Source organism: Hipposideros armiger, unplaced genomic scaffold (genome assembly GCF_001890085.2).
Source record: "Hipposideros armiger isolate ML-2016 unplaced genomic scaffold, ASM189008v1 scaffold_190, whole genome shotgun sequence".
NCBI classification, from domain to species: domain Eukaryota; kingdom Metazoa; phylum Chordata; class Mammalia; order Chiroptera; family Hipposideridae; genus Hipposideros; species Hipposideros armiger.
Genome location: NW_017731540.1, coordinates 709,697 through 733,410, shown reverse-complemented (window position 1 = coordinate 733,410; position 23,714 = coordinate 709,697). Strand labels below are relative to the sequence as shown.

Sequence of the window (23,714 nt, the reverse complement as noted above, 5' to 3'; positions counted from 1 at the left end):
TTTTTTTTCTTTAATTGAAGGGATGTTGCTCATCACACTTTCCCCTTCCTCCCTCATGTTTTTAGATTCATGTGTTTACCAGAGCAGTGAAACTCACTGGGGTTATACATCTGTATCCAGTGAGCAGTTTGATGACTCTGAGACCACCATGCTGTGAGGGAGGCCCAGCGAGTCCCACCTGCTCCAGCCTTCACAGGCTGGCCCCCTGACATGTGAGTGAAGAAGATACCATGACTCAGGAGACATGACCTGGAGAGGAGTTGAGGAACCCAGCTGACAGCCAGAACTGACACTCCAGACGTATGAACCCAGGTGAGCCATCTGGGCCATGTCCAGTTGCTAGATCGACTCCAGCTGAGGCCCCAGTTGTCCTGGAGCAGGTATGAGTGGTTGCCACTGTGCTATGCCTGATTTCCTGACCCACAGAGCTGGAAGTATTATAAAATAGCTGTCGCTCTTAAAAATGCGATAGGGGCGCAGAAACCAGAAACAGAGATACAAAAAACAATAGAGAATACTGAAAAATAAGGAATAGTCAAAACATTTCTCAAATTGTGGTGGTTGGTACTCTCAATTCAACATTTTAATTCATTTATCTTTTCATTCAAGAAAAACATATTGAGACACCTGCAAAGCCAGACATTATACTTAGTGCTGGGGATACACAAGAAGGAGGAAGAGAAACAAGAGAAGGAGGGGGAAGGGGGGGAGGGAAATAGCTAGTTTATTGGGGGTAGGGGGTCAAACAAGTAAATAGTTGCCATACATGTATACAAGACTGCTCTGTAGTAAGGGTTTACATAAGGAACTGATTGCACCAAAGATGCAGAATCTCCCAGTCTTAAAGGAGACAGAGAAACACTGCAGAGGAAGCTGTGCTTGAGATAAGCCTCCAAGAACAAGTAGAAGTTTGCCAGATGGCCAAGGTAGGGCAGTGCTGACACTATAGCTGCAAAGAACAGGGAAGACTGAGTTTGGACAATGGCTTCAGATGCTCCTGTGGTCTTGGTTTTTCTTTGCCTTTCCTAAGCAAAGTATTGATTGTATAACCAGAGTGGGTTTTTTTTTTATAGGACTATTCTATTTTATCTGTGTGGAAAGTATGACTGAGAAGTAACAGCTCATGGGACATGTGGCATTACTAACCTTAGGCTCATCAAATGTGCACCCTACAGAAGCCTGGCTTGCTCAGCAGAAAGGCCAAGGCCTTAATACTCCTGCCCCCATGAAACTAAGTTGTTGGTTTGTTTTCAGAAGTGTGCTTTCTATTCAAATGTGACTCTTAAGACAGGTTTCCTGGCCTCTACATACACTCAGTTTGCTGTCCTAATCCCTTCTGATAGAAAAATTCTAGAGGTACTTCAGGGTGGATGCTATGCTATGAGGATAAAAACAGATTTGTTTTCACAGTAGGGCAATACAACCGTCATGAGGAAAAGATATGTCCTAAAATCTATGAGCATTGTTTCTAGGGAACAACCTTGTTTAAAAAGACTTTTTCAAGCATATCCCTGATGTCAAGTTCAATGAAGTTCCTCCAGCGTTTCTAACATCAGCTTGATTTGAGGAGGCTGCTGTCAAAAAGGCTCCTACAAGACACATGTTAAATCATTGCAAGAAAAATGGTTCTAATTTCAGTATGGCAACTTGGCCCAGGATTCCATTTTAAGAGTAAAAGTTGACACATCTCAAAAGGACCAAGATATCACACAAGTGGAAATACTGAAACATGAAAATGTTGGGGAGAAAAGGAGCATGGGCATGACTGGAGGGAAAAAAAACCCCAAAAAACTATTGAAAGCATTTAATGTGTTTATTTATACTCTGCCTTGTTCCAAAGTGGATTTGGCAGTGAGTTTATTTCCTGGGCAAGTGTAGAACGTATTTCTCTTATGAAACTAATTAAGTGCAGACATATGCTCTTATACTCTTTGGAATTGGGCGTAGAGCTGGCATCTGCTTAAAAAACCCAGAAGTCTCTGAACAGGGCACTTCCAGAAGAAAAAGATTCTTCCACCCCCCACGCGGAGGTGACCTGAGGAAGTATGGGCAGTGAGCTGAGAAAGGTTTTAGATTTCCTATAGCATATAGACAAATGGAACTGAAAGCAAATAAACCATTAAATGGCATAGGAGAGGAAAAGGCAAAAGGAAACTCCTAGTCTTGAAACTGCAGGCGCTTCTTAGAGCTTATCTCATAAAATGCCCTAAGGTTTGGAACTGTAATCACAATGGCTATTTGGGGCCAGAACTGACCTGTCCAATGAGCATTAATTGCCCGGATGGTATGGCAGACTAACACCCCCCCTTTTTTTGTTTATAGCATCATATTAAATACATTAACATTTTTATTAATCTCAACTGACTCACTTGGCAGAAAGAAATCTCCATGCTGCGAGAAGAGAGAAGGTGAGAGAATAGTTCAGAAGGCATGGAAAAGAGATAGGTGCAAGAGGCACTGGACAGCTTACTAAAATATGAGAACCAGCACCACCGAATGCCACACTTGCCAAAAAATCCTGATTATAATTTTCTGAAGTTGAGAATGAGAGAAGTTGTGCCACATCAAATCAGGTAAAGTAATTCTTGGCATTTTTGTTCACATATGACTTTCACCATATGTGATAATGATAGACTCTGCCTAGAAAAAAAATGTACCCATCACTTGCACACAAAATCCTACTCTATAAGAACCTCTAGTTTTAATGCTCAAGCTGGAACCCTATTAGTCACAACACACATATAATATATAATCCTGATTGCTTGACTGCCATAAAATCTTTCTGTGTCTAACCTGGTTTCATTCTATAGCTTAAGCCTGTCTCTACTTTTTCTGTCCTCTTACTTTAAGAAAAGGTCATTTCAGAAGTGCTTGTACAGTTTTTCATATATGCTTTCAACAGGCTATGAAATTTTATCACAATTATTCTTGAAGTTGAAACGTCCCTAATCTTTCTTCACAGGTTGTGGCATAGAGTGTTAGTTACCTTCTAATATCCAATATTTTCCCTTCTGCATTAGTTACGATCACATTTTTTGAGTCTCTTTTAGCTAGGTGTGGCCATGTGACTAAGCTCTAGGTCAGTAATATGTAAGCACTGTGCTATGTGGATCTTCTGAAAAATCTCCCTTTCCTTCCTCCACCCTGCTCTCTGGAATAAAGATACAATGGTTGGAGAGCAATAACCATCCTGGGCCATGAGTTTGAGTTGTGATGGGTAACACTGTCTGTTGACCCTTGTATTAGAAGATAAATTTCATGAGAACAAGCACCTTGTTTATGTTGGTCAAAGCAACATCCTCAGCACCTAAAAAATGTGTGACATATATGGTAAGGGCTCAGGTACTGAACGGATATTGAATGAGTAAAATGGATGGATGAATGAATAAGTTTACTCCAGACCCAGGTAAAACACTGATCATAATGTCCTCCCAGGGATATTTAGCCATCCGTGGGCAAATGCAAGGTCTCCTTTTCTATCACAGTATCAAACTCTTGCTTAATTCAAATCACATTACTCCTATTAGCTTCCCTTTACTCTCCCAGACCTGCCACTGTTACAGAACCCTAGCAGCTATTTTTGCCTCTCTTCTTTTCTCCCTCCATATCTAGTCACCAAGTACTTCTATTCTGCCTCCCAAAAGGTCTCAAATCCTTCCCCTCCATTCCAGTCACTGTCTTTAGTCTAAACCCTCATTTCTCCCCTAGATGAATATAAAGTGTCTTCACTAGTCTTGTTTATGTCCTTCTATCTGCCTTATTGTCCAGAGTGACCTCACTACAAACCATCTGATAGTGACTCAACGTCACATCATTCAATTGGTGTATGTTTCTAGGATAAAATTCAAACTCTTTACCTTAACATCTACTTTAGGACCAAACAGATCTAGGTTTTAGTCCCAGTTTTAAGTACTTTTTAACAGTGAGACCTCAAACAATTGGACTCTGTAAGCCTTTGTTTTCTCATTTGCCTGAGCTCAGGTGTGTTTCACACACAGAGTGCCTGGCACTCTGGAGAGACTTATTGTTGGATGAAGGGAAAATATTTTAAAATCCCCATCAAAAAACTGTTCTTCCTTAAAAAAAAAAATCCTGACACGTCACTACTTCCCAAGTTTTACTTCTACCTCTACTTTCTGATAATCACGATAAAGTGCCTGTGGAGATATCCACACAGTCTAGGATCAAATCCGGGCCCCACCCCTGAGCAATCATGCGACCTTGGGAGCGTTACTTAACTATTGCGTTTCTATTTCTTCTGTAAAAATGTGTAAAATGAGGATTGTTTTGAATGGTTAAATGAATACCTCGCTTGGAACGGGGTCGGGCGCATAGTGAGGGCTTGCCTAATGTTAACTATCATTATTATCATTTTCATCACATCAGGATCGTAGTACTCTACTTCGTGGTTCTCAATTTTGTATGACAAAATCGCGCTTTTTACATTGTTGTTGGCAAAAAAAAAGTAAAATCTGGCAACTCCTGCCGTGGACGGCAGACACAGGCGAGAAAAGCGAATCGGTGAACCCGTGCGTTTCCAAGTTGGGAGAGACGCGTTTGGTCCCTATTTAACGATGAGGAAGTGGAGGGGTGACGTGTCCTCCAGTCCCATTTAAGACTCACAGTCACAGCTCTTTGATTGAGAGCAGGACGAGGGTCCCGGTGGTTGGTCAAGTTACAGGCGAAACCTAGCACTTTTTGGAAGGCAGGAGAGGAGCATTTAGTTACAAAAACGCTTAACAATTCGGGTGTAACTAAGTTCAGTGAGCAATACATCAAATGAGTCAGCTGTCAGACCCGGTGAATCCGAGTTGCTCAAGAACCCAGCTCTTTACTAACAGGGGTTTTCTGCAAAGCCCACTGAAGGAGAACCACTTGCAGTAACAAACGCCCGCTGCGCTTCCCGTAGGACCGGAAAGCTCCGGGCCGCGCGCGATGAATGGAAGCGGAGTCTGGGGCGCGCCGCTCGGGGGGCGGGGCGGGGGTGGGGCATTGTGAGTCACGTGCCAAGGCTGCGAGGCGGGCGCGTGGAGGGAGCTCTGGGCGTGATTGGTCCCCTGTAACCAGGTGACCGCAGGCCGCGTTCCGGTTGGCAGGTGCCAGCCCGGAGAACTGCCTTCATTCCAGAGGCGGCTGCGGAAGGAGGAGGAGCTCCGGCTGCGTTCTCTCCCCGCAGTGGCTACAGTTCTCAGCGCCTGTCGGGTCCCCACCCCTTTTAAATAAGCCGGGCTGGTCGCCGCCCTCATAGACTAGTCAGCTCGGGGGAGGCGGTAACGGCGCGGTGGTGGGGGTGCGGCCGGGCCCGGAGCCCTGCCCGGGGCCCGGCGGCCCGGCGGACGGGCGAGCAGCGGGCGAGGCCTTGCGTGGCGTAGCCCGGGCTTAGCCCGGGCTACCCGTACCGGCCGCGCCATTGTTGGGGGAGGGGGTACTGCCGAGCGCGGCAGTGGACTAGCGAAGGCGTCGCCAGCGGCGAGGAGTGGAAGCGCCCCATGGGGAACACGCTGACCTGTTGCTTGTCCCCGAATGCCAGCCCCAAGCGGGGCCGGCGCTCGGGGTCGGCGGAGCCGGACTATGAGTCTGAGGTGTATGAGGCGGCGGCCGGGGACGCCGTGGCAGTAGCACCGGCGCCTGCTGCCCTGGAGCCCGCCGAGTTGGATTTCGGAGCCGGCGAGGGCCACCACCTGCAGCACATCAGCGACCGGGAGATGCCCGAAGGTGAGGAGGTTGGCGGGCGCCGTCCGCTCTCGGGCGGACCTCCGGCAGCCGCCGCCCCTAGGGTCCCTCGGGAGGGAGCCGCCGCTTCAGGCTCCTTCCTGCCCGGAGCCGGCTTTCCCAGGGCTAGGCACCGGGGACGGAGGCTGGCTCTGCCTGGCGTCCCCACCCCTTGTCCTTTCCCCGTCGCGGCCGGCCAGTTTCTTTCCCTCGTCGCTACCTGAACGCCCGGCTCTTCCCCCTATCCCCATTTCCCACCCCCGGCCTGAGACCCTCCAGTCCTCGGCCCTCCCTGTTTTTGGCTCCTTTGAACGTTTCTTGGGACTGTATAAAGACTTGTGGGCATATTCTCTCCGTGTTCTCAATGAAAACTTGAATACCCCCCAACTTCGGAGTAGCCATCCCATCTCCCTACCCTTACCCATGTAAAACCCTTGCTCCCACCCGTTGCGGTAGTTGGTATTCGGGACAATTCAAACGCAGACAACTTAGGGTTTGTTATTTAAATGCAAAATAGAAATTGACATAGGCGAGTCTATAGGGTGTTCTTAAGTAGGCTCTTTCCAGCTGCCTGCATAGAAGCTGCTTTTATTCCTTCCCACTATAATTGGAACACAGAAGGAAAGAAAATGGTGGGAGAGGGAACTTAAAATAACTGAACGATGTGAGATGTGACTGCCAGAGCTGCAGAGGATCGTTTTTTCGCCAAAGGGAGAGCCCACGAGCCTGATGACTTTAAAAGTCCCACTTGGACACAACACAAGTATGTCTTCAGCCTTACTCCCGTGACTTAACAACTTCACTTTCCCGCTGCCTGTTCTAAAGGAGAGGTGGGGGTGGTTCGTGAGACTTGATCAAACGTTTCAAAAGATAAAAACTATATACGTTTAGACTTGAACTTGTAGTATAAAGGTTTGGGAGTTAAAATGCCAGATCGCGCTCCAGAATGTTTGTCTCCATGGCTCCCCCTCCTGCTACTAGAATCCTGTTCTACTTTACGAATGTTGAGGTGAAAGTTATTCAGACCTAACGGCTGGGGTGGGGGGCAGAGGGAGAAAAGAGGAAATGTTTGATTTAAAATGATTGTGGGTAACAGCGGGGCTAATGAAGACTGGGTCCTTTGAAGGACAAAACATTGTATCAAAGATGTTAAGGTCCCGTTGGTCCATTTGTTTCATTTAAACGCCAGAGATTATTTCATCATTTCGTAGAGGAAATGTCTTACAGCTCTTATTCTATTTAAACTTTAGTTGAGCTTTTAATTTCTTTAAAAGTTGGAATAGTTAAGGCTATGGATTCGCTCAGATAATGGATGTGGCTTTGTAACTGGGAAGTACACCCTTTGGAATATTCAAATCTTGTGGAAAAAATGAATAAATTCTGTTAATTAACTAAGTGTACCTTTAAACACCAAGGAATCATACCTTTAAACACAAAGCAAGTATTTGAGAAAACTTCTGCTCTGCTTGATGTTGTAAGGTAAGCCTTTGATTGATTTTACAAATCAGTTAGTAGATGGGTAGTGTTGGATGAGAGACCAAAATAAGACCTTTATATAATTCTTTTAAAATTTACAACATATTTTCAGTATATCTCATTTGGCCCGCTAACTACAAATAAGGCCTGTGGGTAGTCTCCCTATGTTGCTGGTGAAGAAAAGGAGACGTAGAGATCTGAAATGACTGCATAGTACAGCTACTGAACAGAAGAGGCTGACATGGAGGATGGTAGATATGCCAAATTTAGTTCCTGGGTTACTTAAAAAGCTCTTTAGAATGCATCTTATGTTTTATAATTTATCCATGAAGTACGCCTGTCCTAACTTCCTCTAGTCTTGATTATTTCCATTCAAAGCTATTGTACATAACTCAGAAGCAACATTTACCTCTCTATCCTATGTCTATAAATTTATTATGATGGATAAGAGTAAAAGTAGAAGTCGTGAAATAGCATACATTTACTAGGTAAACAAATTCATATATTTAAAGTTTGTCCTGATGACCTTGAATTGAAGCTGAGACTACCCTGGACAGAGGGACTTTAGGAGAAGCTGGTAAGAGGCAGGTAAGGGAACAAGGATTAAGCACAGGACTATAAGTAGTGTTAAATCTGAAAAGTTGAAAAAAAATAGATTTCACGGGTACAGAATTTACCTTTATATGTTTAACATGATTAAAATTTCATTTCAATTTGTCTTTATTTTTTTGCATTCAATAAAGTGATACAAGAAACCTCAATTTCAGCGTTTGCCTAGTACTAAGTTTCCATAGAAACAAGGTCAGAACACCAAATATAAAGTACAAGCATATGAAAGTTTGCTTTAAATGTCTTTATTTCAGACAATTTTATATTAGTTTCCCTGGAAACTAAGAAAGACCTACTTACATGTAAAACATTTTGGCTTTTCTACAATGGAGAATTGAATTATTTTGGTTATTTACAAAAAAATCATACATGAATGATAACCTGCCTTGTTCTTCTGAAACAAAACATGATTTCTTCAAGCCATTTCAAAGAGATATTCCTAAGAACCTAATATAGAATTCATATAGACTTAAAAGAAAATTTTTCTACTCCTTGCTTTATCTAACAGTATATCTAATACATATACTTTAGATATACTTTATCTAACAGTATATCTAATACAACTGATGGTAGTATCAGTGACAAAAAAAAAGACACAAAGGTCCTGTTACCCAGTTTTATTCATCAACTTTTCATACAGCCTTTTATATTCTGACCTTATGAACTTCGCTAATTTGCTGACTAAAGGTGCTCTCTCAAGTGACCCCTTCCTCCCTTCCCTTTGAGGAGTGAGTAGGGAAAGAATTGGCAATATTCTGTGGAAAAACTTCTGATGAACAGATTTTTCCTTTCCAGTAGCTATTTTAATCCCCCCCTTTTTTTTTGCTTTTGTTGGTGACAATACTAATAAACATTTGATGTAAAAGACTTAGAAAATACAGAAAAGCCATTCACTTATGCTCAGAATATCCAGAACTTTTATTAATATTCTGGTGTTGACTATCTTTTGTATGCATATAAACATATTTTGTTTATTTTATGAAAATGAGGCCATTATGTGCTGCTTTATTTTTTTATTTTATTTTTTTAGCTGAGCCATCCTGCCACCTGTTGGCAGCTGAGTGGCTGCTCAGCTCAGGCTGGGACACGAACCGCTGTTGCTCAGAGCTCAAACTCTCGAGCGAGTTCTTAACCAACTGAGCCACTCAGCCGGCCCCATTATGTGCTGCTTTATAACTTTTTGTTATAAAGAGAAGTAATGATATACAGCTCCTTGAACTGTGCTTGACACCTAGAGAGTGCTCCCAGATGTAATTTCCATGCAACTGCGTGGAGCCCTACAGCATGCCTTTTAATAATTGTTTAGTATACCATCAAATGTTGGCACATCATTCATTTACCCACCCTTTACAGTTGAGCATATTTTAAAGTGAAACTGTGCACAATCCCATTTTAATGCTTTCTTCTAGGGACACAGATAAAAATGCATTGTGCCTTCCTGTAGATCAGGTTGTATACTTTCTTATAACCTAATTAGAATGTTATTTTGTTAAGGTATTAGTTAAGGTATTTTTAAGGTATTTTAACATTAATTGTTCTTATCTCAAATTAAAGTTACCATTGGTTTTTGACTGGACAGTAGAACTCCTCTTTTGGGTTTTTGTGGTTCTTGGTAGCCTGTCTCATGTCTTTAATTCTAAATACTACTCTAAGAGATCAGCAAGTAATGCTGGTCTTTGATAACAAATCAAAAGACAGCATTAGATGAAAGCTTAGAAGATATGGGAAAATTGGGAGAAACTTAACTGGTTTGGGGTACGCTGAAACAGTTAGATGTTTATTGGGTACCATTCCAAATGCAGGACAAGAAAAAGCCCCTACCCTAACTCAGGTCTTTACATTTTAGAGGAGCCTAGGGTCAGACAACACGTGAACAATCAAGAAAGTCAGGTAGTAATGTGCTGGGAAGCAGGGGAAAAGAGGGTAATGGACTGGGGAGGAGGACAGCTTTACATGGTTTAGTGGTTAAAGACAGCTGCTCTAAGTGACACTGAGCAGTCCTAAAAATGAGAGGGAGCCATGTGAGGATGTGGGAGAAAAGGCTTCCATGCAAAGTTCCTCAGAAGGAATACACTAAGTGCAGGCAAAGGACAGAAACATGGGGATGTCTGCAGCAGAGTGAAAGGAATGCCAGGAGGAGTGTGGTGGGTTACGGCCTTTATGCCTAGTGGGCCTTGACAAAAAAATATGAGTTTTAGTCTAGTTGTAATGGGAAACCATTGTAGGATTATATGCAAGGAAGGCAGGAGAGAGGGAAAGGAAGGAAGAAAGGAAAGAGAGAGAAAAAGAAGCTACTGTGTGAGAATAGACTGTGATGCCTGCAAGGGGGGAAACAGGGAGACCTGGTAGACTGCTGGTGCAGCAGTTCAGGAGAAAGACAACAGTGGCTTGAAGAAAAAAAACAAAGGCCTAAAATAGGCTGACTTAAAGAAATTAAGTGAATCTAAAAGTATTAACAAAGATATGGATAGACAAATCACAGAAAAAGAAATGCAGATTGTTTAATCATGTCTTCACACACAAAAGAAATGTAAATTAAACTATACTGTAGTTTCCTATTGGAAGAAAATCCATAAACATGACACTGCATTCTTTGGTGAGGCGGTGAAGAAACGGTTACCTTTGTATATTGCTGATGGAAATGCAAAATGGTTTGACTCCATGAAGGGGACATTGGCATGATCTTACAAAAATGCAGATGTATTAATCAAGAAATCCTACTTCGAGGAATTCATCCCAAAGACATACCCCACAAACATGAAACCACATATTCACAAAGTTTTTGTTGCATTATTTTCTAAAGAAAAATATTGGAAATAACTCATGTCCAGTAAGGGACTGGTAAAATAAACTGATACATCCACACAGTGGAGAATGATGGAGCTGTAAAACAGAATAAGATATCTCTTTAGTGCTGTAGAGTGGTCTCCAGGATAAGTTACGTGAAAAAAGCAAGGAAAGGACATATAGTATTCTACATGACAGGTGGGGGACATATGTATTTGCTTATTTAAAAAAACAAAAACCAAAAAACAGGAGAAATTCTCGCTGTTAGACTATTATTTCTTTCCTTTTAGTGAGTAGCCAAAGCACATATTTGCTTAAGATGATATTTGGGTGTGGGTAATGAGTGGACATTTCACACCCTTTCCAATGAAATGCTAAATGTCCACTTTTTGCTTTTGAGCTAATTTGTGAAAGCTTTGGTTTGTCATTTATTGTGCTTTATGTATAGTAGACTGCTCTTGTATTTCATGTGATCCTCACAAAGTTTTGAGTTAGGTGGCATAGGAATATATCTGTTTTATATAGGAATAGAATTTATAGAATCATGCATTATGTGAATAGCAGCTTTGTGGCTACTATTTTCTCACCCCCTTTTTTAGTGTATTCAAATAATTAAGCTTTAGGGTTAAAACAGTAACACTGCATAATGTGAAATGAAATGGAGGTAAATTGCTACCCAGAAATGTTCTTAGAAGTCCAAGAAACTAAGCAAAGTACTGTTTAGAAAGGTGTACTTCACTATGTGAAATGTCACATCTTAGTTACAGTCACTAAAACATGGATTGAGGATTAAAACAAAGCAAGACTGAGAACCAAGGTAGAAGCATCTACCCAAGTCGGCTGGAAGCTAGAGTGAGGAGGATTGTCAGAGACTAGGAAAGCAGAAGCAAGGCTCAAGCGAGCAGTAGGCTGGGGAATGCAGGAGCGAACTGAGTGCCCTCTGGTGAGGCAGGCCAGCTCAAGGCCTTCAGGTAGCAATTACCTGACCAGGGGAAAGTGTGAACTCAGAGATAAAATCATTAGTGTATATGGTTATGTTTACTGGCCATAAAACTAAAACAATGTATAGCATAGGGATGATAGAGCAGTTCAGTAAATGCAGGAAGCCTTAAGTAAACAGGTGCCCAGCAGTTGATCCAGAAGCTGCTGACATTTCCATTTAATTGGAATATGTTGAAATCAATGTCTTTCTCTGAAATATGCCACTTCTCTCAGATAATTTCTTGGTCACCACATTCTCCCTCTTAATATTTTGACAAGGAAAAATCATTTATTGACAGTTAACCATTGCATAATTTTAACACTTTTAGCCTTTAGTAAGGCATTTCATTTATTCGAAGTTGCCTATATTTTTCACATTTTTAACATCTGTGCAATTGAGATCGATCCTGGAACTTGATGGAATCTTAGATTCAGGGAAAAGCAGTATTCAGTGATGGTGCTATTTTGCAGATTTCTTCCTCTGAGGAATATTTACATTAAGACCTGAGTTTAATTTTAAGTCATACTTTTCCTACATCAGCCTATCATGCTGTCAAATTAAGTTGCAATTTAAATTGGTAATACAAAAGAGGTAGATCTTAAAATGCAATTATAACCCCTAATCATGAGCTTAAGAATTTCTCTTAAGCTAAAACATTCTTAGAAGTTTCTAAAGAAATAATTTTTGGAAGGATTCACATATAAGATGCACAGTAATTTCCTGACATCTCTCTAAATCACTGTGTGTGCATGCATGTGTGCATGGTGGGGGGTGATAATGCTTAATAGTTTGCAGTCTTACTCTTGTGATAATGAAATAGTGTAGTATAATTTGTCATAGTTTCTTTAGGCTCTTGGGAAAACAGTTAAAGGAGAATGTAGAAATGCTGTGTGTGTGCGCATGAGTTTACTATCTAATGGCTCAAATATCCATTCTATGAAATAGTGATGTAGTTTTTAGCAAAAAGTGCAAGTTATATAGAAAGTTGTTGTAGGCTATAAACAGAAAATTATGAAAGCCTCATGCAAATTGACAACATTAGGGCCCTAGTGGCTATAATACCTATAGCACATGCAAATGATAAGCAGCTCACCAAAGTGAAAATAGCACTTTAACTGTGGGGAAATAAACCGTGTAATCAAAGAAATGCAAATTAGAGACACTGTAAGGTTCCTCATTCATGTCAGTAGGGATTTTTTCTTAATTATCCAAAGCTGGGGTAGAAGCTAAAACTGGTATGATTGGTAGCATTATACACTAATATGCCTCCACCTTTTTTAGAAAGCAATTTAGTATTGGGTTGTCGGAAAAGTCATGACATTTTTTCTATGTTCTTCATTGCAAAAATGCATCATGACTTTTCGTACAACCCAATATTATATGTTGAGCGATGAGAACGTTCTTTTTGGTCTAGTCATTTTATTTTGGAGGTCTTTCCTAAGGAGATTAAAAAAAAGTTTATCAAAAACCACTATATATGTGAAGATCTTCCTTACAGAGTAGAACTTTATAAGTACCTAAAACCCCAACAATAGGGGATTGGCTAAGTAAAGTATAGGAATAACACTTGCTGGGCCATTATGTATCCATTAAACAGTAAGTATGCTGCAATGGGGTGGAGTTCATTTGTCAGTAACAAAATAGAACATAAATTTTACACTGATTAGAGCTTTCTTTTTAAAAAGTATAAGAAAAACAACTAATTGTAATTATAGTAATGATTGAGTTTATGAGTAATTTTTAAGCAAAGCATATTTTGACTCTTGCAAATTTCTGTTCATATTTGTTAATGGAATGAGCAAGTGACTTTTATCTATTCCCACCTTTAGTGTGATCATCAGTACTGCTGATTAACTAGGTCTCTCTCAGTTGCAAGTTAAAGAAACTCTCTCAAAATAGCTTAAATTGTTTTTAAAAGTATTGACTTGTACAACCAGAGTTCACACAGTAAAAACCAAGGAACTCCTGTCTCAGTTCTGCTCTCTGTTGAGCTCTCCTGAAGAGGCTCTCCCCTCATGGTGAAGGGAGCCTCCGCAGCTCCAGGCTGTCTGAGGGTCCTAGAGCACAGCTCTGCCTTTCTCCTTGGGTTCTTGGCAGGTCCCAGGACAGCTGTGACTGACTGGTCAGGCCTGGGGCATGTGGCCACCCTAGAAGGTAGGGTAGGCATGACAATGGGGCTGATTGTCACTTGGGCTAATGTTGCTTTTCTTTCCCCTTCATGTTGGCATTTCTTTTTATCCCAACCTTTTTTTTTTTTTTTTTTTTTTTTTTTTTAAAGATTTTTATTGGTGAATTGGGGGGATGGGAACAGTGCTGGGGAATTGGGGGAAGGGGGACAGACAAGTTGCTGTCGTTTTGTTCTTCAGTCTAGTTGTGGAGGACGTTGCTTCACTGGCCCAAGTTGGCACCATCATTGCGCTTTTCCCTGGTGAGGCAGATCAGTCGCCGGCTTCTGGACGGCCGCTCACGCTGGCCATTGGCTACACACGGTAGCCCATGGCAACCCACTGCAGCAGGGGCTGCAGCCCACGCCGTCGCCGGCGACTCACAGCAGCCCAGCTCCAGGTTGAGCCGTTGTTCAGCATCTTAGCTGTGGAGGGCAGTGTCACTGGCCCTCATATGTGGGATCCGAACCGGGGCCCTCTGGCATCCCAAGCGAGTTCTTAACCATCGCGCCACTCGGCCGGCCCTATCCCAACCTTCTTGATTTTTGTATTTAGATCCACAGTAACCATCTTGGTTTGGGGCAGAGTGTGTGTGTGTGTGTGTGTGTGTGTGTGTGTGTGTGTGTGTGTGTGTGTGTGTGTGTGTGTGTGTGTGTGTGTAAGCCTGCTTCTTTGATTCTAGTACTTACTTTCCTTGGACTTGTCATTGAAAAATTTCGATTAAATTTTATCATGCCATAGGCACTGGTACATAATATGGCTACTTTTGCAAACATTTCTGCTTACTGTTTGGATTCAAATGCATTATATTTGCTTTCTTTTTGGTAAGAAGTAATCTTGAATCCTTTCAGAAGCCTGAGGTTCGAGGCAACTGTTAATGCCTCTTCCTGTCACTTTGTGCACAACTGAATTAATTTATTTTTCTAAATAGGTAACATTGTCTCATTTTTCAAATACGTGGAAAAAAACGTTAAAATAATTTTATGGGTCTTTTACATAAAAATGTCAAATAGAATAATTTCTCCAAAAGCAGTTTAATAAACTTGAAATTCAGTGAAGAATTTCCTTGAAGAACAAAGCAATTGGTTTAGCTATATAAATTTCTAGTGCTGGCAGTACCATTAAAATGGATGGTTCAGATTCCTGTTAAACCAAGAAGTCCCAAAGTCTATTTATGCAAGATTCTAACTGTATTACTTGTAGGGGAAAAAAAAAGGATTCTAGGTAGATAACTTTGTGAAATGCTGAGTTAAACAGTATTCATTAGTAAACTAATTAGTTTTTAACATGTCAGTGTGCATTTTGATTCTCTAAGAACAAGGGATATACTGTATTTAGATTTGACCACCAAATGCCCTTTTAAAAAATAGAACCATTATTATGTGGTGTGGGAAATAGTGCCTTAACCATTACTCTATCAGGATCTTGGTCTATTTTCTTACCAGATTGGTTAAGTGGTTTGAGATGGACAAGACTAAGGAATATCATAGGGTTTTTTGTTTTTTTTTAAATGACTTTATTATTCCATATGGTGGCAACCTTTGTCTTATGAAAATTTGATGGGGCCAAATATATGGTGATGAAAGAACTGACTGGGTGGTGAGCACACAATGTGATACATAGATGATGTATTATAGAAATATACTTTTGAAACCTATGTAATTTTACTAATCATTGTTATCCCCAGTAAATTTAATAAAAGAAAAATGCTATTAAAAAAAGAAGAAAAATCAAGTACATGTTTCGTATTCTTGCCTAAATAGAAGACTATCCCACCTTGGTACAAGGTGGACTTCAGGCAGGCCTGCCTTTACATAGAAACAGCCAATTTTTTAATTTTTTTACAAGCAGCCCTATGATCAGCTCTAGAAAGTATTCTTATTGAAGCCCCAAATTAATCATGTGGCATGGAAGGAAAAAAATGAGAGTTTAGCTATGGAAATTGAGGGCAAAAGTTTAGTCACTTTTATGAAAGTATTAAAAATCACTATCATGAAAGTGTTCTTATAGTGGAACATAGAGCTTTTATGCTATCCTTTTAAATCTGCCATGATGAATAGCCTCCAAATAAAGCACAGCTAACTCAATAAGTTCATTTGTTGAATGGAGTTAGAATTAGCCTAAATGTCTAAAGAACATTTGCCAAACACAACTCATCTGGTTTTGGTACATTTGATATACCAGGGGTGCCCAAAAAATGTATATACATGACTTGTATTCATCTTTTGTTATCAGTATATATTGAGCATTACAATTTTAATGCAGGTTTTTCCTTTCTTAAAATGTGTATACATTTTTTTGCACCCTCTGTATTAGCTGGTATCTTGACAGTAATTGGCCACAGCATAACTTGCTTCTTGAGACTGTTCCTGGAATGTGCTAGTAATATCAGCACAAAGGAAGGTGGTTGTATTTCTGATTGATAAGTTGGAGGGGGAAGGCACATATATGATTCATCTAAAAATTTCATAGATTATTTAGATGCAAGTTAAAAAAATGTCTAAGACATAACCTGGTTTTGTTCCACATATATGGAGAGATTCTACAATTTTGCATTTTCCCAGTAGAATTTTTATATTGTTGCCTTTACTAAAATTGGCTTATCATTACTAAAAACTCTTCCAAGACTGTTAAAAGTGCTTAAAATTAAAATTGATTATTTTGAAAATCATGTATTTTTCTACTCAACTAAATCATCACACCTTTTACTCTTCTTCCTATACAGACTTAGCTTTGGAATCAAACCCTTCTGACCATCCGAGGGCAAGCACAATTTTCCTGAGCAAATCTCAAACGGATGGTAAGAAAATAATTTTTTCCTCTGAGAAAAAATTGAAAACTGTTTCTATGTTGTGTATTATAGAAAGTATTTAGAAGAACTCATACATTGGTTTAAGTGTTTCACTTTTCCAAGTATCCACTAGTTTTATTTTAATAGGTGATGATACACACTTTCCTTTAGTTGTCACTGTTTTAGTGAGAACAGGTAGACTATCTGTTTACACATTTTGCCACCTCTTTATCAACTCAGTCAACTGGCCACATGATTTAGATGGGGTCTCTTTCTCCATACTACTATGTCCTTTTCCCCTTGCTCCAAAGAGCACACATTTTAGAGATGAATGATAGGATTTAGTTCACAGGTTTTCATTTGAACAAATAAAAAAAAATCAGATGTTTATATATGGGGATTGAATGTGTGATTTGGGCCCCATTTTACACAGTGCTCAACCAAATGACGCTGTCTCACATCCAGACTTACGCTGCATTCCATTAATGGAACGCGGTGCTAGGGGACACAGAGCAGACATGCCTGTGGGGCTTCCCAGGTTAGCCTCAGCACCTGAGACTAGTGTCAGTTTCCTGTGTCCTGTTTGTTTTAGGGTAAGAATCAGAACTGTAGTATTTTAACACTCCTGCCTACTTGCTTATTTTCCTTAATGTTATGTGAAATCGAGCTTATTTGCTTAAAAAGCCATACATGACCAAGTTTTTCAGTTGATTCTGACAGCAGGAATACAAAAAGTGAGGGTTCCATAATATCTGAAGTAATACAGCACAATAAAAAATGGGGTTCCTAACCTGTATTTTCGTAGCGTGTGTACTGTGCCTTTTCTTGAGCCAATCGTTTTTGGTTTGGAGTGCCGCTGTATTTTAGTTTCTCCCAAAGCTGCGAGCTGCTCATGTGTAGAGAGTAGAGACAGTGAAAGGAAAGCTAGCTCGCGCCCCTCTGCCTTCAGTCGTAAGCAGTGTGTGCCTGCGATGCCCATCCTGCATTGAAGGAGGCTGTGTGGGTAACCATGTGGAGCTTTTGTTGTTCTGGCCTTTGTTAGAGCAAAATGATTCCGTGTGCTTGTAGATATGTTCACTTAGGTTAGCACACTCATTTTAAAATTTAAATTTATAATAAGACAGGTTACTTTCCAATTGAGTCAAGACCCGTTTATTTTTTCAGTAAGGTATTTCCGTTGATTCCCGGTAAGTGGTTCAGGATGCTGGCAGGGATGCTGGTGCATCTTGAGAGTCTTAGAGCTGTCAACCATTAGGTTCTGGTAATCCAAGTAAGCCAGGTGTAAATGTAGAATTAGAAACTACGACTGGGCAGTGGTTCAGATGTACAACAGGTAAACTTTTTTATTAGCTAAGTTTCTCACCTGGCCTAATTTGCTCTGCCCTTTTCTTTTGTACATAGAGTCTTTCATTTGTACCTAATATAGAATATTTGTTAGGTCAAAAAGTAAAACTAAGTTTTTACATTTTACTTTATGGGATTCATCTTGCCAGGTGATTTAAATGATAAATTTTGTTTGAAATTATAAATGGATTTTATAATTTCTGAAATGGATTTTTGTCTCATTTTGTATGTTGGTAATCCATCAGATAATTAGCAACTACTTTTATTTTCCTGTGGCATTTGTATCAGAATTGATCAGTTAATTTTTTTTATTCTTAGTGCGAGAAAAGAGGAAGAGCAACCATTTAAATCATGTAAGTAAACAGTTGAAAAGTTAAGTAAGAAATTAATAGTTTGAATTAAAAGTATGTCGGCCATGATTCCTAAAAAATACAATGGACTCGATACTGTTTGGACCTCTTTTTGTAGATTTTCTGAATCTCTTTAGTTTTCCTGATTACCAAATACACATATTCAGGAAAGTCTTTGGCTTAGTAATGCCCATTTTTTAAGGGTTCTGACATTCAAGTTAAATTTCAATAACCTGATTGTGGTATGAAGATCTGCCTTAATTTTTTTATCTTATTTTTTAACAAAGGTATAATAGCTAAGTTAATTTTTAGCACTATTTATTGACTTCCTGGCATGGCAGGTGAAAGCTTAGCTTCCTGACTCCACCATGGACTTATTTACCTCCCTCCATTCCCTCAACATGTATCATCATGGTTTTCATTAAATCATAATGTTTGCATTATAATGACTATGCAAATAGTGTTCACTGCTGAGCCACTGCTGGCTGTGCCTCCTCCGTGTACGCCCTTCATTCTTTTTCTTAAATATAACTGAAATCTGGGCACTTCTGCACTTCTCCAGGATAATCCAATCCCTCTTTCAAGCCAACATGGTCTCACATGGCCATATGTAGTAAGTAGGCTGGTCTCCCTGCTTTCAAAAAAATGGTTTTGTACCGAACAATCGAGTAATATGACAGAAAAAGATGACTAGCAGACAGAAATACTACATTTATGCTGCATTAACTTAATACCTAGTAAGTCTTCATTTTTGTGTGTGTGGAATTAATTTCCTGACTATATTCACTTGCCTGTTTTCTAACAGTTTTTCTCCCAAATGTTGTAACATTTGTCACATGCCTATCAAAAATATTTTCCATCTACTAAACACATCTGTTCCATTTTTTTTCTCAGAAACAACATTCCCCAGCCTTTTGTTATCCTACTCCGATATAGACTGGTTTTCTCTAGGCCTGCTCTATACCTGTCTTCCTGGCATATCTCTTGGAAGTCATCTGGCATCTCACATCACTGCTCTCTTGTGTTGGAGTCCCTATATCATTCCTATGTTTCTCTCTGTCTTGTTATATTCCATTGTTTTACTGGAGCACATTTCTCTGAGAAAGGGTAAATGGGCAGAAGTTTTTCGAGATCTAGCCCCTCTGAAATGCCTTCTATTTGATAAAGTGTAGAATTTAGGTTGAAACTAATTTTTGTAGTTCTAAAGACATTTCTACTGTTTTCTCATTGGTAGCGTTGCTCTTAAGTCTGTTGAGATTGTATGGTACATTGTACATTACCAATTTTAGTCATTTTACCCCCATCTCTTCCTTCCCTGGAAGCTTTTAATTAGTACCTTCTCTATCTCTGGGATTCTAAAATTTCATAATGTGCTTTGGTATGGACCTTTTCATTTTACTGGGGCCATTAAGGCTGCAGGTCTTCTTTCAGTGAATTTTTTTTTGTTTGTTTCTTTGATATTTTCTCTGTTCCTTCTCTTTTTAGTATTCCTATTATTCAGATGTTGAAAATCTTAGACCAGTATTTCTGCATGGATTTCTAAAAATTTCCCCCCTCCTATTTTCCATTTTGTCTTTTTTACTTCCTGGAGATTTCCTTGATTTTATGCACCAATGCTTCTGTTAAATACTTTGTTTTGTCTATCCTATTTTTAATTTATAGAGTTCTATTCTGTCCTTTTTCTACAGCATTTAGTTCTCTCACCAATGCAATTTTTTATCTTTCTGAGGTTGCTTAAGAATTTTTTTTTTTTCAGTTTTCATTTGCTCCTGAATTTTATTAACTCCCATTAACTTCCTTCTTCCTGTTTTGATCTCTCTCGCTTGTTGGCTTCCCTCAGATGTGTGCCAGCCCCTGGCTGTCTTAAGATCTAATTGGAAGCACCAGGAATGAGCAGAACTTTGTTAATTGACAGGCCTCACTGCACGGATTTGGGAGCCAAGCCTCTGAATTCTGAGCCTGCCTTAGGTTCTCTTGTTCCTGTCCCAGCCACTCTCTGTAGGTACCAAGGTTGTGCTTCCTTTGTCCTGCCATGTGAGTTACCACTCCTTTGTCTATTCTTCAGCTTTCAAACTTTAAAATCCTCTGCTGTTTATCCTATTGTGTAGAACCTTTCTTTTAATGCCTTTAATTATAATAAGAGATCTCAAAAAGGAAGGGAAGAGGAAATAGATTTATAGTCAGTCCACCATGTTTAACTCAAACTTAGAATCTATGATTAAAGTGTAAATCAAAGTTTAAAGTTTTAATTCAATGTAATTAATGAATTTAATTCAGAGAATATTTTTTATTATACCTATAAATTAGCATACTATACTTTTCTATTAAGGCCTTGATTAAGAATTCTATTCAAACCACACACCCTGCCACATTGTTCCATTAATGTGCAGCATAGTTTTCATTAATTCATAAAGTGTTAGAAATTTTTAAGTTAATTAAAAGTCATTAATTCTTAATATCTAAAACTTGTGAAAAAGTAGAAAGAAAAAATTAATCTTCAGCTTTATTTTTTTAATGGGTTAAAATGAAGCAATAGGCATAAAAAGGGTGGGGGCAGGATTTCAGCAGGTACTTGAGGTTTGGTGGTAAGGTTTGGGCTGTAACTTATTAGACTTCTAGGTATGATTATTTTTCTATCTTTGCCATTGAACCTTAAGTCTACTAAGTAACCCTTTCCGTTATAAAAATTGTAAAAGTCCATCTATTCTGTCATTAGTGCTGAATGAGTGAAGATAAAATATTGTTCTTTGTCCCTGACTATTCTAATAACCAACTGAAATAATGCCTGTGAACACTAAACTATCAATAGTGTTTTTGGCTGATTGATTTTTTTTTGCTTTATTTTAAAATTTTTTTTTAGTATTTGCATTTTGTATCCTTGTGTTTGTCAGTGTAATTTATTGAGGTTGTGAGCCAGCAGTGGTTAAGGCTTTAACCTAAAGGACAGTTGTCTTAAATTTTCAAGCAAGATGAGGGAAAAGTAACCTGCTGGCAGGCAATGTATCCAGACTTCACTCAGAGGCTTCTTCTGCCACCCTCTAGTGAGTACCAGATACTTGATGCTGAAAGTTTCAATAGTTGGGAGTAGGCCTGGGCTGACGGGGGAAGTGTTCAGTGTTTGGTTGGATCCAGCCAGTAGACTGTAAATTGCTGATTTACTAAATGAGCCCTCATAGGGCTGTGAGACCATGTCTAATTAAATTTTTTTATTTTTTTAACATTAATATTTTCAAAGACAAACCAATATGCATTTATAATAGAAAAAAATTTTAAACAGAGGAAAATTGGAGCAAATATTACCCTAAGCTTTACCAGCTAGTCTATATTTTGGTGCATTTCCTTTCTATTCTTTTTACTCCCTCAACATACAGGTTTTTGGTCAGAATTCACTTTATTACGGTGTACTATGTGCCATATTATACCTCAATAGTAGTGATCTTAAAAGATGATAACCTTACATTTACAATAAAAGTATTTGAATAAATTTTCATTTTTCATGCTGTATTTGTTCTTTGAGATTCCAAAAGCAAATTACAAGTTAACTGAATAACTTAAGGAACATATCAGAGTTTTAGATATAATTAAAACATTTCTAGCATGCAGAATTTATTCCTCCAAATAGTGATATTTTTCAAAAATATGTCTGGAACTTTTCATTAATAAAGAATAAGTGGTTTTTGCAGTAAAACATCTGAAACAAGCAAAATGGTATTTTATGTAACATATGAATATTTCTGATTATTGGCTACTGGCAATTTTTAAATGCTTTGTATTTCAAAAGGCATCAACTAGATTTTCTGTCTGCTCCATCTTTTGTGTATTTGTGGGGGATACTGAGGGGAGAGTATGACCATGGTGAAAATTATTTTATATTAATATGAGGGAGGAAGGAAGGCTCATCTGAATTAGTTTTAAAAAACAACAAAACCAAGCATATTAAAATTGTTGTTACTCTGGGATATTAAAGAATGCTACTATTATAACTACTTACAGTGACTGAGATTTGGTTATTGGCCTTCCTTTAAGAAAGGGAATTGTCCTAATTTATCTATTTCAGTATTTGATTATTGCTGGGTTCTTCACAAATAAATGGATACTTCTAAAGTGTTTTAAAAATAGTTTATTCTCTAGAGGGTCTCAAAGCATTCATTGTTACCTCTCCAGTTACCACCACTGCAGATAAATTCTAATTTGTATCTATGGGAAGATTTACCTTCCAATTGTAATTGATTTTAAATAATTTGTCAAACAGTTGTTAAACTCCTAGTTTGTCCCAGATTCTATGCTGAGCAGCTGAAGGTAGGAGAGGAGTAAAGCCCTCCTTCCCTAGAGAAGCTTGCTTTCTTCTGAGGGGGGATACCCTGTAAGCAATTGATACCATGTAACAAGTGGTGATTTAGCTGTATGTACTGAAATGACGAAGTTTTATAGTGTGGCTACTGGTAAATGTATCCTGGAGGTAGACAGGAGTTAAGCTTGTTGGTCCAAGGAGGACGAAAAAGGCATTGCAGCATGAGTGAGGCAGGAAAGCGTCCTGATAAGTGTTAGATAACTTAGAGAATAAAATAAATAAAATTTAGAAATGAATAGCAAGTATTCTCTGAGGTTCTCACTTGAGTAATGTTAATGACAGTCTTATTTAAACATGAAGTGAGAGTTAAATGCTCAAAGTTGTTTTATCTGTTTTTTGAATGTGAGAGAATCTTAAAACAATCTTCTTTTATCCTCCAGGTAAGGAAACGGAAGTACTGAGAAACCGTTGGCCCCCTAGCTTGTTAGTAATAGAGAAGCCCCAGCACACATACCTCTCACTCGAAAATATTTGTTTTGCCACACTGTCTTCCTGAACTAATATTTATTATTGGCTTTCAGTAAATAAATTGGCTTTCATTTACTGCAATAAAATGCTCTTGCTTCAATATTATATAAGGCATTACGTTTTATTGTAGTAAATTAATAGTCAAAATAGAAAATCTCAGCTGCTTTTAATTGCTTAAGGAAAAAAACCACTGAAATCTTATTCTAAACGTTTTACATTATTATAAAGGGAATTTATAATAGGTATTGCCAAGTTTGATTATAGGTACTATATCAAGGGCAGCATATTATAACCCATTCCTCAGAACTTGTCTGTGGAAGTTAACAGTATCTAATTGGTAGCCCATGGAGCTACACATGATATCACACTCAAGTAGTTTATGGAGTGTAAGAAAAAATCTTAATGCTTAATCATTTGACATTTTAACCAAGGAAAAAATACACTTTTATAGGTTTAACTTACTGTGACATTTTCTTCTATTTCCCTTCCCCTTCAGGTATCTCCAGGGCAGCTCACTAAAAAATATAGCTCATGCTCAACAATATTTCTAGATGACAGCACAGTCAGCCAGCCTAATCTTAGAACCACAATAAAATGGTGAGTACAACTAGGTTGCCAAGGGCTGAGTGACAGACCCCCTTATGCTAAAAGCATCCTAGCCATATGTAATTTCACTCAT

General features: G+C 39.0%; 1 protein-coding gene across 4 annotated transcripts in view; it reads left to right on the top strand.

Annotated features, from left to right (window-relative positions):
• Positions 1–23,714, top strand: part of CCNYL1 (cyclin Y like 1) — a 108,480-nt gene that overhangs the window by 67,268 nt on the left and 17,498 nt on the right. The window contains exons 2-5 of one of the 4 annotated variants that reach the window (XM_019652924.1): positions 66–312; positions 16,457–16,531; positions 18,185–18,219; positions 23,532–23,632. In XM_019652924.1, the coding sequence (XP_019508469.1) occupies positions 303–312; positions 16,457–16,531; positions 18,185–18,219; positions 23,532–23,632 (221 nt within the window). In that variant the 5' untranslated portion in view covers positions 66–302. Of the gene's footprint in view, positions 1–65; positions 313–5,241; positions 5,716–6,341; positions 6,476–16,456; positions 16,532–18,184; positions 18,220–23,531; positions 23,633–23,714 lie in introns of those variants that run through there. The other 3 variants (XM_019652922.1, XM_019652923.1, XM_019652925.1) reach the window with 3 other exon arrangements.